We start from the raw sequence: 18814 nt of genomic DNA on the forward strand, positions 1-18814 counted from the left end.
GTTGTGTGTGGAGTTCTGAGCAGCTTGGTTCACAACTTTGCTTTAAGCTTTGCAAGTTGTGTCTTTTCCTCTGTTGTCTTTGAAAATACTCTATAGTTTTTCTTTAACAGAAGGACTTGCAGTTCTCTTTAATTGTGACTTTGCCATTTTGGCTGAGCTGCTTAGCATAGTGCTTAACTAAAGCCTTAAAGAAAATTCACATTTTTGAGTAATTCATTAATATGCCTGTACTGTATGGGGAAGGAGAGAGAGCTTTGTACTGACGGATCAAGGAGAAACTAAATTTCCATTTAGTGTGCTGGAAAGAACTTGGATAAAAATATTGAATTCCAAATATTTTATCCCCAAACTACATCTGATATGGTGATCTTTATGTTGATGGTACTTTATGGCCTCTGGAGTTTTTTTATTTGTTTTTAATTTATAGCTCTTCTTATTCCTCCCTCTTTCTTCTTTTTGGTCATGCTGGAAATATTTGGAGCAAAACCAAGTTGTGGAAAAAACAGATTTATTATATTGTCCAAAGTATCTGTATTCTGCTCAATGGACAGATGGGATCAGCACAGAAGAAAAGTGTTATATGAAAGACAGCATGGGCAGCAGACTATGTCACTGAGAAATGAGAAGATAATTTTATAGCAAATTTTGTACCAAGCTTGGAGCTCTGTCAAGTATGGGATGACAGGCAGCCGACATGGAAATACTCACATTTCACTCCCATTGAGATCTAAATGCTTTGTGCTTATTTTGCAATGCTTATCTTTTATTTAGTTTTATGGTCCAAATTTGAAAATAAACTATTTGAACAGTTGAGAAAGGAGAGTGTCAGCCTACTTCGGTCTTGACTAAATCATTTTCTCTTTAGCTGCCTTTTCCCTCTCATCTGTCTTTTCCTCCACCCTGGCGCCTTCTTAAGTTTTTGACCATTTCTGGTCCAAGGAATCTGACAAGAGAAATGTTCTGTGGGTTAGTGTCCTTTCCATTAAAAGTTCTGGTAGAAACAAAGCAGACAAGCTGGCCGGTCTGCTGTGTGTTTGTCTGCTTGCCCAAGCTGCTCATCCAGCGGGCCCCTCTAGGGAGTGTGTCCCAGCTCTGGCCAGTGTTGTCTTCCTGTCCTCCATGTGGTGAGTTACTGCCTTTTTTGGCTGTGTTGTTTCCTCCCTTGAATTCCATGAAATGGATACTTCTGAACAACTTAAGATGGAGACTTTTGGAAAGTTCCTGCCACCCCCCCAACCCAGTTTTTTATATAGTGATTATATAGGAGCCTGCAGAGCTCCTGGAGCCTCACTGTATTGTAGTGATGAGCATTTGTTTCTTTTGTTTTTAAAAAGCCAATAAAAATACACTTTTGTCTATTTCGCCCCTCCCTTTTTAAACACTCTATATATCTGAATGATCTGTCATTTTGGAGACAGGAATTGTAAAGGATTTAACCTCAGTGTTGCTCATGTCAATAATTGGAGACTGTTGTATAAATGATGATGCAGGAGGTTTTCATGGACAAGGACTTACTGCATCTGAATAAATTCTGGTTGCCAAAAAGGAGGAGGATGCATCTTAGTGACTGGAACAGAAGCTGTTCCTGCAGGTTGTTAGAACACAAGGTTTTCTATGTTTCTGCCATTTTGAGCCTGTTTTTGGAGCTGACCTTGACCTTTCCTTTCTTTTTTACTTAATACTTTTAATTCTACCTGGGTGATAAGTGTTTTTACCTACATGGCGATGTTTGAGCAGAAGTTTCACATACTGAGGCTTATTTACCTGCTTTAAATCTAAGTGTTTCAGTGAACTTTCTGCTGTCATAATCTACAATGCTGAAGCAAAAAAGATGCCTGAGGTGAAAAAGGACCTGTTGTCTGCAGTACAGCAGTGTGCTACTTTGGTAGCTGCAGGGAACAGATGTGTTTTTGTTGGGCAAGGTGTTCAGGCATGAAAGCTTTTACCAATCTCTAAAAGCAGATGTGATCTACAGCCCTGATACCGCAGCACTTCCATCTACGGATTTTGACTTTTTTACCCAATTAATTCCTTCAAACTGGAAAAGTAGAAAAAAGAACGTAAGGTACCATCTGCAGCTACAAAGCTGAAAGAGTAAAAATTGTGTGAAAGGAAAACATTATCATATAAAAAGCACAAGTATTTTTAACTTTGAAGAGAGAGTGATGCTGATAGTGTCCCCAATTCCTCCAGCTCTGCAGATGTCTTCTCAGAACTTAAACTGTTCTGGTAAGAAATGGAAGTGGTGGCTAAAATAACTCCAGTAGCTGTGTATAAGGAAAAGGTAAGGAAGCTGATGGCAACAAGTACAAACAAACAGTTTCAAAAATGCTAATGAAGATAAAACTGTCTAATCAGTCTGCATAATCTGAGGCTAAAGGACAACTGGCTCCTTTATCAGAAACCAACCCACCGGTCGTGGGATGGAGGAGCCTGGACTGTACTTTGCTGGGCTCCACAACAGTGTGGTGGTACATAATGGTAGCAGTCTATGAAAAATTCAATTTCTATTTGTTTTCAGTAGTAACTCTTAAGTGTTTAATCTGATATGCATCCACCTGTTTTGTGAAAAGACTGAGAAGTTATTGAACCTCATAAATATTAACCAACCTGTTATCTTTGGAAAATTGAGTCGGATACAATTTTTATTACTTCAGGCCCTTCTTATTAATTAAAACTATTGTGACACACTTCATGTTTTGCAAGGTAGTTACTTTTAAGCAAAGTAATTTGAATGGTAAATTTAACTCAGACCAGAAAGAAGTGAAGAATTTGATACTGCAGGTGACAAACCACAGTGGCAGCTAGCCTTCGAGTGCAGTGAGTTCTTGGTCTGTTGGAGTCTTCAAGGCAAGATTAGATCTATTTCCGACGGGTATTTTCTAGTCAAGCTGGCGTGTGTGAGATGGATGCAGCAGTTGGTGTGAGGCTCTAGAGGGTGCTATGTGGGAAATTGATGAGTTTATCATGTGAGTCCTTTGGCCTCAAGGTCACTGTGGTTGCAAAAGGTGAAAAATCACGAGCTGTATGGCAGGGAGTGTAATTGAGGAACATTTAGGGGCTGTTTGTCCAATTGTTGAAGTCCTCAAGTCTTTGCTTCTTTTGAATAACACATTTGATTCCTAGCTTAACATTTTGGTACTGGTAATTCATTTTATGTGCTATATAGGTTTTTACTTATTATTCACTTCTAAGATGGTGGATAATTAAGATTGTTCTTATGTCCCACTGGGAGCTGTGCTGCGTTTTTCTGCTTCACAGCAACACTTAGCCCATCAAATATTTTTCCTGTTTAATTTTGCCTCTGAGAGTAAGGTTGTTTGGCTTGCAGTGCTGGTGGTATGAATGAATCATAAGGCCCAAGGAGACAAGGGGAATGAGGTGTGGGGAAGAAAATCACCACCTTTCTTTGGGCACAGAGAAACCACTGTTTTCAACAACAGTGCTGCTTTAAATGCTGATAGTTATGCTATAAGATGACCCAGTACTTCAAAAGTACATTTTAAGGGTGGACTGAGATGAAAACATAAGTCTTGCAGAGCAGGTTCACTCGGAGGGAAAACTTTTCCTCTGAAAATACATGTCAAGCCAAGCCTCTGCTGTTTGAATTTCTAAGTTTTTTCTCTAGCATCTTCTCTGTGAATGTATTCTGTTCCTACAAGTGTTGTTTGATTTAAGGTTGGTGTCAGAGGGGGAAATGTGTAGCTGTGAAACTACTAACATGGAATGAGTTTAATTCCTTTAAGTGACCCATCCATTTTCAGCTTTATTACTGCATGGTCACTGCTTCCCTCAGTGCTGTTAAAATTGGAGCTGGATGGAGGAGAAGCTTTGTGCACAACTTCACCTTCCTCAAAATGAGTAATTTGGAGACTTGACTGGAGGGGTGGCTCTCTTTTCTGTGTTTCTGTTTATCCAGCTTACTTGAAGCTGGCTGCATGTTTTTCTTTGCTTGCCTTACCAAACTGCTTCTCCCTTGGGATTGATTTATCCTGTCTCTTGCTTTCTAAAAACTGGTGTGCTTACTGCTTTAACAGCAATCTTCCTCTGCTGCTCACTTTCCCCTTGATTTTGAAGGTGTCCCCAAGGAAAAGTGGCAAGAAATGGAAGTCCTGTCAGCTTTAACATAACACAATTGCAGTTCACTTCTGTAGCTTAAACCACAGTCCTCTTTAGCTGCAGACACCTTGGGGAGAGTAGGGGAAGGAAAGAAGGAGTGAGGTGGAGGCAGGCTGCTATCTGTGGAGAGTTATGACTGTCTTTCAGGCTGGCTGTTGCCCACAGCAGACCTGCTGGACTGAAGGCTGTGCTGTCTGGCTGAAGTAAAGAAGATCCAGCCCCAGGGCTGGTGAGGATTGTGCAGGAAGAGGATACACTGATTTCCCATGCATTGAGAAAATGATCTAATGAGACCCCAATTGATGAAAAACTAAGTGTGCTAGAAGTGGTCTGAAGATGGGGTAGGGATAAACTTTTGAAAAAAATTGAAGTTAGGTCTTGCCTCCGAGTTCCTCTCTTCTGCTGCTGTCTGGGGACAGAATCATTGTAGCTTGTGGGATTGTCTTGCGGAGGTAATGCATGGACCCTTTGCTACTGATTCAGCTTCAGCCAGAAATCCTGGCACTGACTGCACAAGAGGGACTGCATATTAGTATTTGAGTGTTTGGTATGCATGGTTAATTCAGCAGATTGGAGGAATAACCTGAGCTGACTCCTGTAGCAATAGGGTGGTTCATACGTTGCTTTGCAGTCCTAGAGTAAGGAAAGTCTGTGATTCAACTTGACCTGTCTGTACTTCTGTAGTCAGCTCCCTGGCTCAGAGGGATTGCAGGAAAGAGAAGTAAATCTCTTCTGGATGAATTTGTCAAGTGCTTTTACTTTTTTAGGATTTGGAAAGCAAACAGATGACGTCTGGAGAATGAGCTTCGCTGGCGGAACTTCTCCTGTATGCTCTGCTCTCAAATGTGTCCTAACTGTGGATGAAAGCACTGGCCATTCGTAAAGGCGCTGCATATAACTGCCTTGGCAGGGACAGGCCATACAGCAGATAATTTGGACAGTGAACCTTGAGCCACTGTGACAATGAGCTGCTGAGGGAGTTAATTTGCATTTGTTAAAACCCAAATAAACTGCTGCCCTCAACTAGGACTGGTAAAAGCAATACAGCTTTGATTGCATTCTACTCTGGCAATCTCTAAACGATAGTAGATGCAGAACCCATGAAATTGTAAACTGAAGTTTTTGGGTTTGTGTGTGGTGTTGTTTTTTAAATAGCTTTGTGATGATTGTTTTTCTATTGAGTAATTTTTTTAACTGGAGAACTCTGTTTGTTTACAAATAAAAAAGTGTAGATGGGGAATGCTTTCAGTGAGAAAAGGGGTTGTGAAGATTAGTGTGTCTGATTTATTTGGCTGTTTTTTTTTTTTCTTGTTGTTGAACTGATTGCAGTGATGAGATGACAAATGGGTGACCAGTCTTACCAGTGTTAGAGGATTTGTGATCTTGGAAAAACTAGCTACACTTTGCACCACAGCTCTTTGAGAAGGGTGACTGTTAAATAGTCATTTGAAAAGCTGGGGGAGCTTAACTCTGTTGGGATATTTTGGTATGGAAAGTGGAAAGATTTAGAGTTTTTCCTTCCTGGTGAAAATACAGATTATTTACAATGAAGTGATGTTCATATGTTTTTCTGTGGTAACTTTTTTTAGCTTGGAAACTCAAATGTTGCAATTCCATGGCTTTGTGGAACTGCCAGCTCAGTCTGTCCCTCTGCTCAGCCAGCACTGGGACTGTCCAGTTGCTGGCTGGTACAGAGAAACCAATCAGTTATAAACATAAAGATCCTTTTAAATACACTTGGTTCAGTATGTCCTTAAGAACCAGCTTAACTAATTGCATTGTAAATCTCAGCAAGAGGAGTCAGAAGTCCAGCTTTGGCAGATGATCTTTACTTTTTTTTGCTTGAGCAGCTTAGAGATGACTCAGTTGCCCAAATGTAGGCATCCAGAGCTGCTCAAAAATGTTACAGTATTCAAGACCCTGTGTGGGGACTAATTGATATGATGTAGGATATAGGGGAATCCTGTTCCTCTCTGTAGGTGTGGCAGGAGACAACATGAGGGATACATCAATATTAAAGGGAGCTATAGGTACCTATGATCGGGCATCTCAATTCCATCCTAAACCTCCTTGGCTTTTCCCAGTTTTATACATCCCTCATTTTTCTTCTATTCCATTTGATAGTACATGACTGTGATGTCCTTCAGGCATCTATATTGTAGATTTATATATCTATATTGTAATTTAAATATCTTTATTAGTGGATGTAGTGGGATTGAGTGCACCCTTGGCAAGTTTGCAGGTGGCACTAAGCTGAGTGGAACTGTTGATGCACCGGAGGGAAGGGGGGCCATCCAGAGGGACCTTGATGGGCTTGACTAGTGGGCCCATGTTCAACAAGGCCAAGTGTGAGGTCCTGCACCTGATCAAGAAAATCATCAGTATCCATACAGGCTTGGTAAAAATGGATTGAGAGCACTCTTGCAGATTAGGACTTGGAGATGCTGGTGGATGAGAGGCTGGACATGAGCTGGCAGTGTGCACTCAGAGCCTGGAAACCCAGTTGTATCTTGGGCTACCATCAAAGCAGGGTGGCCAGCAGGGTGAGGGAAGGGGTTTTCTCCCTGCTGTTCTTGTGAGATCCCACCTGGAGTGCTGCATCTAGCTCTGGGGTCCCCAAAAAATGAAAGACATGGATCTGTTAGACTGGATCTGGAAGAGGGCTGTGGAAGTGATCTGAGACTTCTGCAAGGAAAGGCTGAGAGCTCAGATAGCTCAGCCCAGAGGAGAGAAGGTTCTGAGGAGACCTTATGTTGGCCTTTCAGTACTTAAATGGGGCTTATAAGAAAGGTGGAGAGAGACTTTTTACCAGGGCTTGTAGTGTCATAGGACAAGGTTTTAAACTAAAGCAGGGTAGAATGATTTTTAGATAGAAAGAAGAAATTACTTTGTATGAGAATTAGTACTGTGAACCACTGGAACAGGTTGCTCAAAGAAATTGTGGGTGTCCCATCCCTGGAAGTGTTCAAGGCCAAGTTAGATTGAGCTCTGAGCAACCTGATCTGTGTGAAAGATGTCCCTGACCACAGCAGGGATATTAGAACTAGATGATCTTTAAATGTCTTTCAACCCAAATCATTCTATGATTCTGTGTTACTAATGAATGAAATGCTGAGTTGCTCTTCCAGTAGCCTAGGCTGAATTTTGTTTCTAAATCCATGAGAGTATTTATGAAGTTCTGCTCTCATTTTCAGCTTTATAGCTTCTGCTCCTCCTGTAGTGGTCTTCAACTCTGCCTTTGTTCATTCCTTGATGTTTGTAGAGCTATAATCTTGTGTATCTTTCTAAAAATACATGCTAAACTGTTATGTTTTGCTTGCCCTGTTGTATGACTGCATCAATAAAAGTCCTTTGCTAAAGAACGTGTCTAGATTTGCAATGCACAGTAAAATCTCCTTGTATAATAATGTAATTCTCATGAGTGCTGTACACTGTCTTCCACTAAAATTGTTGGATTGCTTTCTTCTCTCCAAGAGTTTGTGAGTTATAGTTGCTTTTGAATTTTGCATTTTTCTTCTATCCCTCTGCATAGTTTCTCAGTAATTTTCTTCTGGCATTTTTGAGTGGCTCATGTAATACATCCTTGACAGGAACACTTACCAGGACAGATGAAAGACATTGTAATGAAAATAACATTTTCTGGTAACAGCTGCTGCCATCCTGAATGTGTTACTCCCTCAGCAGTGAGCATATGGATTCATGGGACCTACAGTCACCCAAGACAAAAATCTTTCCAGTTTTGGGAAGTTCTTCATAGGACAAAAGAGCTCTGCAGGTAACTGTTCTTGTCCCAGGTCTGTCCATCACTGAAGACACAAAAAATAGAAACTTGAACCCTATAAACACAGGTTGGCACCACATTTTCAGACTATCCTACTTGACCTTCGGGAGTTTGATTTTATTTCTCTAGAAGGTGATGCTAAATTTTGTAGGATGCTGAAATATTAGGCTTTACTTTATTCCCTTTATTTTGAAACTGTATACTGTGCAAGCTGATTTAGGTCTTTAAAAGTTTGCTTTGACATCTATGTCTCGGAATGCCAAATACTTTCTCTTGAGCCAGAAAATTACAGGGCCAAGAGATATTTTTCTCATTGAGATGCACCTTGTCAAAACAAAATTTTCAGGGTTGGGAAAACTGGTTATTTTCAAAGCACGAATGAAAGATCCCAGGATGGACCTGGAGTGTTTGGTCCTGGAATGGAAGCCCTTGTGGTTAGGGCTGAACTGCCTGCCTGCTCAGACAGTTCATGTATTTGGAATGATTGGTGGAACAATCAGCTGAACTGGGAGAAGTTCAAGAAATAGGAGTTTGTGCAGAAGTACCAAGAAATAGGAGTTTGCCTCAAATCAGTTTTGGTTTTGTTCTTTAAAATGGCTTATCTGTGATTCTGTGCAGAAGCATTCTGCATTTCTAGACCTTTAGGAGATGCCTGTGCTTATTCTTTTTGCCTGAATCTAGTAAGAACAGATCTTAAGAATGGAGGGGGTGGGAGATGGGGGATAGGATGGTGGTGATAAGTGCCCTTATAGGTGCTATTATGGGCTGCTGTATGATTGAGCCCAGCCAAACCTTCCTTCCTTCCTTAGCTGGTGCAGGTATATAAACGAGAAAAAAAGTCAGGAAGGCCAGGATGAGGCACTGTGTGGTGTGGTGGTCTTCTTCAGCTGAGAGAGAGGAATGCTGAGATTCAGCCACTGGTTTAAAACAAGCAAAAAGAACAACAGCAACAACACCACTAAAAGAGAAAGGAATCTGGGCTAAGCAGATCCGAAGAGGCAGACAGAGGAATGTCTTTTCTGTGTGTTGATCAAATGTGTCTAATGAGTGCTTCCTCTTGCAGCTGTGAGTTCAAAAGCTTGATGTCATGGAACTAGAAGTCAGTGACAGAACAGAGGGCTTTCCATGCTTGGACAGATGGTGAAAGACTGTTCTCAAGATTTGCCTTTATCGAAGTCCTGAGACTTTTTGTTTTTCTTCAAGGACTTAAAAGTACTAAGCTGCTGCAGCCTAAGGGCAAGAACAGCTGGCAGGTGTCACCAGGGAGTTTCTCCCTGAATGCAGTAGCTCCTTTTGAGGGAACTCATTTTTTTGCTTTTCAGTAGCAAGGAGGATGCTGAACGATTTCTTTTTCTGACAGTCCTGAGCTTCTGAAATAATTGGTTCATTAGTAACTAAGGAACCAGAAGCATTTACAGGAAAAGCTCCTAGAAGCTGGCTTCCCTCTCAAAGACAAGTTGTTTTGATCCTGTTTGTTTTTTTCTGAAGGGTGAGGAATTTGTACAGAGTGATCCAGCCACTGATGAAATATTTTGTAAAATATGAGTTGGGAAGCATAATTAATATTATATCATCTGATCAGTCAAGCAGCCCTACACAAGGGACTGAGAGTAATGACTTTATCTCAGAGGGTCACTTAGTGTTGCATAATGTCAAATGACTACATTAAACTTGATACTGGGCAACGTAATGTGGGAAGAGAATGTGATAAATACAGAAATCTAGGGAATGTCAGTCCTGAAGTATGATCTAATTTATCATCTCTTTGAAGGGGTACCTTTAATGATACTTCTTTTGAATTATCTTTAGTAGAGACATCATTTTTTGATGTACCTTTTCCTCCTTTGACATAGCTTCAATTCTTAAAGGAGAGTAACTGGACTGTGAGATGTTGCACATAATGGATTTAGATTAACTTCTTATGCAGAAGTTGAACTAAGTAGTTACAAAATTGGGTTGAATATCATCTCTTTGGGAGAGTGAGGGTTGAGCAATAAAGCCGCCTCCCACACTAACACACTTCCAGAATGCTTCTTGAAGATGCAAAGACATTGTACTTGAAGGACTGATCCTCAATGGGATTGTTTTATCATGGGGTGAACAGTGAGTCAAAGGACTCTGGTAATACCAAGTTCAGTACAGTACATTTCAGTAAAGCTTTGGCTACTGTCTCTCATGGGATCCTTCTGGACAAAATGTCTAGCACACAATTGGATAAACACATTGTATAATGGGTAAGCAACTGGTTCATGGGTCAGGCATAAAGGGTTACAGGGAATGGGCTGGCATCCAACTGGAGACTTGGCACTAGTAGGTTCTGCTGGGTTTTATCTTAGACTCTTCAACAATTTCAAAAACAACTTGGATGCAGGACTGGAAGGAAGGGATACTAAGCAAGTTTGCAGACAGTACAAAACTGGGAGGAGCTGTTGACTCACTTGAAGTCAGAGAGGCCCTGCAGAGAGACCTCGACAAACCAGAGGGCTGGGCAATCACCAACCATGTGTAGTTCAACAAGGGAAAGTGCCGGATTCTGCACCTGGAATGGGGAAACCCTGGATGTAGGGACAGACTGGGGAATGAGATGCTGGAAAGCAGTGGTGCAGAGAGGAACCTGGGGCTCCTGGTTGATAGCAAGCTGAAGAGGAGTGAGGAGTGCCCTGGCAGCCAGGAAGGCCAAGCATGTCCTGGGAGCATCAGGCACAGCATTGCTGGCCAGACCAGGGTGGGGATTGTCCAACTCTGCTCTGGTGTATTGATGAAAACCTATGGTTTATGTTACCTAAGGGGTGGTTTGTTAAGATTTGTATTGTACCAGAAAAAATGTTACGAGTCAGAACAAGCGTAAGGCTTGTAATGTATGATCTTCACTTATCTTGGACTTAGCTGCTGTGCTGATCCTGAGCAGAATAGCCTTGAAATAATGTCTTCCTTTGGACTTTGCAAAAAAAGGGCTGTGAAGTTTAAAAGTAACTCACCAGTGCCCTTCTGTGCTAAAGGCAGTACATATAGTCTGAATACTCCTCTCGTGAGGTTGATACCCCAGCATTACTATCCAAGGGAAGAATACCAAGGCTGTGCCAAATTGTTGTTCAATGCCAGGTTCCTTAGTTTTTGCTTTTGAAGATTAAGATTAGCAATTTGGAGGTTGCAGTGGTTGTAATGTTACGTGTGAGCCTTCAGCAGTATTGTATTTCATATTTCATATTTCTTGAGTCCCATACTATTGTTATTATATTCTTAAAGTCCATACCTTCTAGCTGGTTTTCTACCACGCAGCTCCTCTTTGCTGTGCAGTTCCTTATGGCTTCACAGGGGCTCCTTCTGGGCTCTCGACCCAGCCCCTTTTATCCCAGTTATCTTTGCAAGCCACAGCTGCTGCCCAAATAAGGACTTCACAGCTGTGGCTCATTTAGAGCAACTAGGACCCACTTATCCAATACATAGGACTCCCACTACATTTCCCCCTTTTTCTATTACTAACAGATGTATTCAAATACAGTATAGATATTCAAGTACAATACACTCATTTCCTTTACAATACATGTTTTATCCCATGACTCAAAGGCCTCATACACCACACAAGAACAATACACACATTCCCCCATGGCTCAAAGGTCATGTACAACACACACAGCTTCTTGACTCAAGGGCCATAATCCAGCACAGCTCCTTGAGATTCAATAGCAATGTTCTTTCTGCAGTTCTAGGCTGCCTTTCCCACAGTCCTACAGCTCTCAGGCTGTCCTATCTTCCACAGCTCTTCAGGCTGCTACAGCTCTCAGGCTGTCCTATTTTCCACAGCTCTTCAGGCTGCATACCTCCATCACGTCGGGGAACTCCATCACGTCGGGGTCACCAATTGTTGTATTGTATTTCATATTTCTTGAGTCCCATACTATTGTTATTATATTCTTAAAGTCCATACCTTCTAGCTGGTTTTCTACCATGCCGCTCCTCTCTGCTGTGCAGTTCGCCATGGCTTCACAGGGGCTCCTCCTGGGCTCTCGACCCAGCCCCTTTTATCCCAGTTATCTTTGCAAGCCACAGCTGCTGCCCAAATAAGGACTTCACAGCTGTGGCTCATTTAGAGCAACTAGGACCCACTTATCCAATACATAGGACTCTCACTACACAGCAGCAAGTTAAAGTCTTGCTTGTTATACAGAAATATTAAAAACATGAAAAAGTTGTAGCGTAAGTGGTCCAGTTTAAAAACGGACAAGCAAAGACAAAAAAAAATAATGCAAGGAGGAATTTCTCATTCTGTTGCATGTGAGACCTTATATGTGGTGGTGGGAGAAGAGAGAAGGTAAACCCAGGGATCGCCAGTTGCCTCTGAAGCACTGAGAACTCTCCTTTCCACTTTAATTACATTTCATGCTACATTTTGTCTGGAGGCTTTATACCCTGTGTGCTCAGATTTCACTGTATTAGAATATTGCTTTTGGGGCATTGATCACCTTGGATCTGTGTGGATGCTGCTTTTTGTTTCAGCAGGAATAGTTTCAAAGATGTTGAAAAGTGATTAAAATGGGTACTTTTACAGTATGACCTGTGAAGACAAATGATGGCTACAGAAAGGTGATAAGGATTTGTAAAGAATTCTGACTTCAGACTGTCAAATGTGCTAATTTGGAGTGTGCTCACTAGAGATTAATTGCACTAATTGTATGCATACACTAAGAGGCTCCAGTCTCTGTCCTCTTGACTGTCCTATTTTTTCTCCCTTTGTTTCATGCTCCTTAGGCTGTACCATCACTCAGCTCCTTAATGTCTTTCATCCATTCATGCCTTTTAGCTTCTCCACCTTAACCAGTCAGCTGTGCTTCCATCTTCTCCTCTGCTATCCTTCTGTGATATATTTTCACCACACATAACTACTGCTGTTTTTCCACCTATGGTTAAATATAACAGGAAAAAATAACCCCAAGTAAACCCACAACTGCATGCTCTCAGCAATGAAAACAGTTCTGAGTTTAACAAAGCTATGCCTTTTTCATTTGCTCCAAATTTTAGGTATTGACCCAGGAACCATGGCCTTGTATATTTTCATTTAGTGCTTTGTTGCAGAAGGTTCTAAATAACTTTCCAAGAAAATACAGTATCTCATATTTCCATAACTACTGATATGGTGAATCTGTGGCACTGTATAACTTCTGATTCTTGGTCATGTGGGCCATAAGCTCTGAGAAATAGAAAGTAGCATATGCTAAAATCAAGTTGAAGTCAATTTGTCAGATAACAAACCACAGTATTTAGCTGAATGACAGTGAACTGTTGCACAGAGAGAACCAATTATTTAGTATTAGTCTTATTTGTATTAGATTGTCTTATTGCAACTAACTACAGATAATAGAAAACTGTCTACCAAATAAGTGATCTCCACAGAAAAGCATGTCTAAATATTTCACTTTTATAGTTTACTAGTCTCCTTCTTAGAGTTGTTTTCTCACATTATAAAAAAAACAGTATTAGTAGAAAGCTTTTACTTTCTCATTAGATTATGGAATAGAGGCTTGCTTTTAAGCTGTAGTTAAAGCTAGTTGTTCCTGCATTCATGAAGGCAAGAGATGAAAACTTGATTTTGAAAAATTCCTTTAAAGCTCCCTGACTCCAAAAGAGTTATATTTCTTAGTGGAAGCAGCTTTTAAGATATTGTCAGGATATTTTAAAAGGTAGAGTCTTGTTTCTAAATGAAACTCTATATGCATCTGTATCTTGTAATGATTTTGAAAGCTAAGTTTGGATTAACTTGATGTAGTCATCAACATGCTTGATCAATAGTTACTTTTTGGGAAGATGTGTGTTTAGTACCTTCTTAAATTATTCTGAATTTTAATTTAAGTATTCAGCCTGAAAATGTTCCTTTTAATTCCTTTATTAGAGTGTTAACCTGGTGATAAGAGGATAGTGAAGCAGTCTTGTGTAACTTCAAATAACCGGCCTTGTACAATGAAGACCTTTAAATTATTCTCTGATTCTAAAAGATATATAACCTAAAAGTCACTTTGTAAAGATGCCTGAGAAAAACTTAAATGTGAAAACTGATTGTCTCCCTCTATTCAGGTCATCTGTTATTACTCAGCCTACATGGATGTGTAAATGGTGGTTTAGTTACTGATTATCTGTTTCCCTACACACACCTGTAGATCTAATTTAGATGTTTTCTTTCCCCTTCAGGTATGTTGAGTATAGATCACTATGCTACAGGTTTGTTTTTCCATTCAGTAGAATCCATTTGTTTTACAATAGACAGACTTTGCAGCATTTATTGGCATAGATAAGGTGATTTAAATCAGGTAAACAGGCTCAGAGTTTCCAAGATCCACAGGCTTGTGCTTGTTTTGACTTCAGGGGGAGCTGACTAAATTCTTCTAAAATTATGGCCATGAGGCCCTAGCTACAAGTTATGGGTACTTACTCTTGAAACAATACAGGTATTTACTAAATGCTGTATTTTTCATTACATATGCAAGACCATATTTATAATTACATGTACTGGGTTAATCCAGGCAGAAGCATTGTGCATGTGGTGCTTGTTTTATTTAATTTCAAATGGGTTTTTAATTGGAAGGATTTAAAAGAAGAGGACTTGAGAGGTCTTTTCTGTTCTTTTATACCAAGGTGATTGCCCTGATATCTAAATTTTAGTTGTATCAGTTGCAGTGGACAGAATTTAATTTGACTTTCCTGAAATGCAGTAGAGTTTTAAAATTACTTCTTCATTTTAAAATTATTCTTCCCATACTCTGGTTTTATTCTAACCATCTGGAAAAGGTTTAGAAGCACAAGTGGAAAATAAAAATTAGCAATTGGAGCTGGGAGGGTAAAACTGCAAGGATTATTTACCCTCATGCTTCACTAAATAAACTGATTGGCATCTGGGATTAAATGAACTTCCTTCCACTCAGCAGCATTAGTGTGTTGTACCATTAGGTTCATGCTTTTGATTGTATGTCTGAGACATCCACGGGGCCTTCTCTGGAAAAAGAAGGATGAGTTACTTGCATTGTTAATCACTTACAGCCTCCTAATCCGGATATTTAAACTTGGTTTATACAAACACAAAGAGGGGGGAGAAGGAGTAATGTCTCTACTCAAATGCAGTGAGTAAAGCTGGTTCTCTGTGAGCCAGGTAGGACATCTGCTAGGGTTCAGTGAGCAGCCAGCTCTGAGTTAGCTGCTCACTCTAATAACAGCTAATTTCCTTTGTCCTCAGACCAAGTTTGTACATGCTTTTCCCCTGCCCTGTCGCTACCTGGGGTAGCTGATGGTGGAACCTGCAGCCTGTCAAAATCTGCAAAAAGGAGGCTCCACATCTTTCTGCATTTGCAGGAAAAATATGCAGGGAAAAGCTGTTCATCAAAGGAAAAAAAAAAAAGGCTGGAAAAGCTTTCATCCACATTTTGGAAGAATACTTGAGGAACATCTGCTACATACAGTGAATAAGCTTGTTTTCATTTATGGGAAAGCAGAAATACTGCCGTTGGAAAAAACCCTCTACTAATAAAGGACTTACTGCTGTCCCTGTCTTTTCATGAGGTAATAAATCACACAACTGGGGCATGTTCAGGAGAGCAGGGCTATCTCAGTGTGGGTTTCAGTCAGGGCATGGTATAGTTTGTGGAGTTTTTGTTTCCTTGTGGTGCAAATAAAAGGCGATTTTATTTTTTTTTTTGGTTGAAATTAGGCATATACATAGCATCATCTTCTGCCCTTTGTGATAAGCAGTGCTGTTCTGGCTTTTTGTAGTCATTTTCACACTCACTCATTTTGCATGAAGAACCCTACAGTTTAAATCCCTGCAATGTCTGAGACTCGTGATTTCTCTTTCAGAGTTCAGATGGGTCCCTCTCTGAGGTTGTGCAGAAATGGAAGGAGTATCAGCTCCAGTGCCAGAAATACTTGTATGAGACACCCCCCATTGTGGCAGGTAAGCTAATTTGGTAGGGATAGGATGTATTAATTTTTAAAATGCATTATAACAGTAGCAAGGGACTGATTATGAACTTGAAAATACTTCTTTCTGGTTCATTGCTTCTTTATCCCATTTGCTTCTTGCTGCTCTCTGTGGGGCTCTTCCCTCTGCTGGGGGAAGCATTTTATGGAGCAATTTCATTGTAAAGATGTTTGTCCTTAGGTCCAGAGTGTTATGCAGTGGCAAGTGGTAGCTCTGCCATATCAAACAGCAGTGTTTGCAGTGGCAAGTGGTAGCTCTGCCATATCAAACAGCCACTAATATAATAGACCTGAAACTTCTTTAGGTGTCAAGGTGTTAGGAAATCTGGGACCATGCTGTTCACATTGAACTAGGAGTTTGTGGGTTGTAAAGTTGGTATAAGCTATTCTGAGCCTTGTAAAATGCTGAAATGGCTTTGGAAAAAGCAGCAAGTGACTTAAGGAGAATGTAGCTTGTCTTAGTGTTTGAGCTGCTATAATATGCTGAGAGCATCTGTGATGTGCCAGCATTGTGGTGTTTAGAGGACAAGTGGTGACGTGTCAATAATGCTCACAGTTGGACACCATGCAGCCTCTCCTCTGCTTCGGTGCTTTTGTGACACGCTGAAGATGTGTCTGAAGGTGTGCCTGTGAGGAATTATTTCTAAACTGTTAATATTCCTTGTCTCAACTACATTATTATGTCAGAGTGAGAGCAGTAGCTGATGACAATGGCAGGGACACATTCATCTCCCTCTGCTGCATTATTCTGTTGAGCAGTTGAGTGCTGCCCTCTAAGAATGACAGTTTAATGAATCTGAAGTAGAAGTATTCTCATGTTGATTAAGCTGTAATGCAAAGTTATGGTTGTGTGTGGGTATTTCATTGGTGGACCTATATATTAGGGTAGACTTTCCAACTGCATGAATTTGAACCATTCTGAGGAATTATTATCTTTAGTGTTCATAGCAAAAATGATTTTAAATTAAACTGTGACAAGTAAGGCTGTGAAAAAGATAGATAAATTAACACTTATCCATTACTTCCTTGTCTGTTGAGTCAGTGTAAGACCCTAATCTGTTCCTTAGTTCCTCCCTGAAACAATGGCTTCCTGTGTGAAGGTAAACTCACTCTTTTGGATAAAAAAGTGTTGTATAATTCCACATCAGAGCTTAAATGCACGTGTCTGTATTTCCTATTATATTCTGCTCTTCAGTCTTTTTCTTCTTGCTGTATTAGTACAAGGCAGTGGCATGAGCCTCCCTTCTCTCCCTCTGCAGAAGGCAAGTTCTGCAACAGAACATTTGATGATTATGCCTGCTGGCCAGATGGACTGCCTGGCACCTACGTGAATGTCAGCTGCCCCTGGTATCTTCCCTGGGCTAATGCAGGTAAGAGCCTTTCTTTATAGGCACAGCTTAAACCAGTCCTGTTTCCTTGCCCAGTCTTAGCAAGGACAAGATTGGCTTAAGTATCTGTGAGTGCAGTCAATTCTCTGTAACATAAAAGTAGGGACTGATACTACTATGATACATTCTTGATCTCTGTTTAGCAGGGGAAGATGAAAATGAGAGAACGGACTTCTTAAAGGTTGTGTTTAGTTTGGATAGTTTTTGATCTCATCTGGTTTTGCTGCTTGAATAGTGGTGACTGTTAATAACTTAGCCTTCAGCAAGCATGCAGAGCTGTCTAACAATGATAATGGCTTAGTTGGAAAGCTGAGATAAAAGTAACAAAGGTAACTGGTACATCATCCTGTAGGAAATAGAGATGGAAAAGTCTAACGTGAAAGTGTTTTGTGCTGGTCCTGAGATAAACTTATTTCTCAGAACTCTTTGCAACCACTGAAAATGCCTTCATCTCACAGACTTCTATGAAGGACTGAATGGCACCTTTAGATTTTACAGCCTTATGTACATGTACACTTGAAGGCAAGGTGTATTAGATCATTTAGTCTAGTGTTCTGTCTTTCAAACCAGTGACTTGTACAGCTTGTACTTTGTGAAGACCTTTCTATGCTTCGAAGTCTAAATGAAACAGTTTATTAGCCAGCTCCAGTGGAGTGGGGAATTGGCTTTGGCCTCTGTTAAAGGACAGAGGATATTAGTTAATGAGGATATATAGTTCTGATTGATGGATGCAAAGTGTATGGTGTAAGTATGGAGGACATGTTGTGTTGGTATGGAGGGATATCAGGAATGATGAAGAGAAGGGATGGGATATCAGAGATTACTTAAACATATTGTGTAATGTGGGACCTGGGCTTAATACCAATAGCACGAAATAAGGACTGGAGATGATCTTGGGTCTGGCTGAGTTGGAGATGATTTTCTTCACAATAGCCCTTGCTCAGTGTCAAAGCACTTGCTTCAAGCCCTGCCCGAGGCCAGCGAGCCTGGGGTCTGCTTGAAGTTGGGAGGGGACATCAGTGGGACAGCTGATGTGATCTGATTAAAGGGATGTTCCTGCTCTGTGATGTGGTTGGCATTAAAGCTCAGGGAAAGGGGCAAGAAGAGGGAGAAGTGAGTAGAGGCATTCATGATGGTGTCTTCCTGCCTATTGGTTGTCCATGCTGAGGCCCTGCTTTCCAAGAAGTGACTGAATGTCTTCTTGCAAATGGGAGGCAATAAATAAATTCCTTATTTTGATTTACTTGCATGTGCAGCTTTTGCTTTACTTGTTAAACTGTCATTATCTTAAAGGGTTGGTGGTGTATGTGTAAATCCCCACACTTAAATCAAAATGTCACCACAGCACTGACAAAGGTTGAAACTACACCCCTGGGCCCTTCACTGCTTTACAACCACAAAGGATTCCCTGTAGTTGTTCCCCTCTGTGGTAACATCCAGTCCTAGTTCCCATTACTTCTCCTGGTTACTTATTTATCTTGACCAGCAAGATATTGCATCTTAGTTTTTCTCCCCCATTCTGAGGAGGGAAAGCAGCCAGGGTGTGTTTGGCAGCCCACGAGCC

General features: G+C 40.7%; 1 protein-coding gene across 1 annotated transcript in view; it reads left to right on the forward strand.

Annotated features, from left to right (window-relative positions):
- The window catches only part of GLP1R (glucagon like peptide 1 receptor), an 85556-nt gene that overhangs the window by 13335 nt on the left and 53407 nt on the right, over positions 1 to 18814 (forward strand). The window contains 2 exon segments of the mRNA XM_063153347.1: positions 15740 to 15836; positions 17122 to 17232. Of these exon segments, the coding sequence (XP_063009417.1) occupies positions 15740 to 15836; positions 17122 to 17232 (208 nt within the window).

The sequence above is a fragment of the Melospiza melodia genome, chromosome 3 (assembly GCF_035770615.1).
Source record: "Melospiza melodia melodia isolate bMelMel2 chromosome 3, bMelMel2.pri, whole genome shotgun sequence".
Taxonomy (NCBI): Eukaryota; Metazoa; Chordata; class Aves; order Passeriformes; family Passerellidae; genus Melospiza; species Melospiza melodia.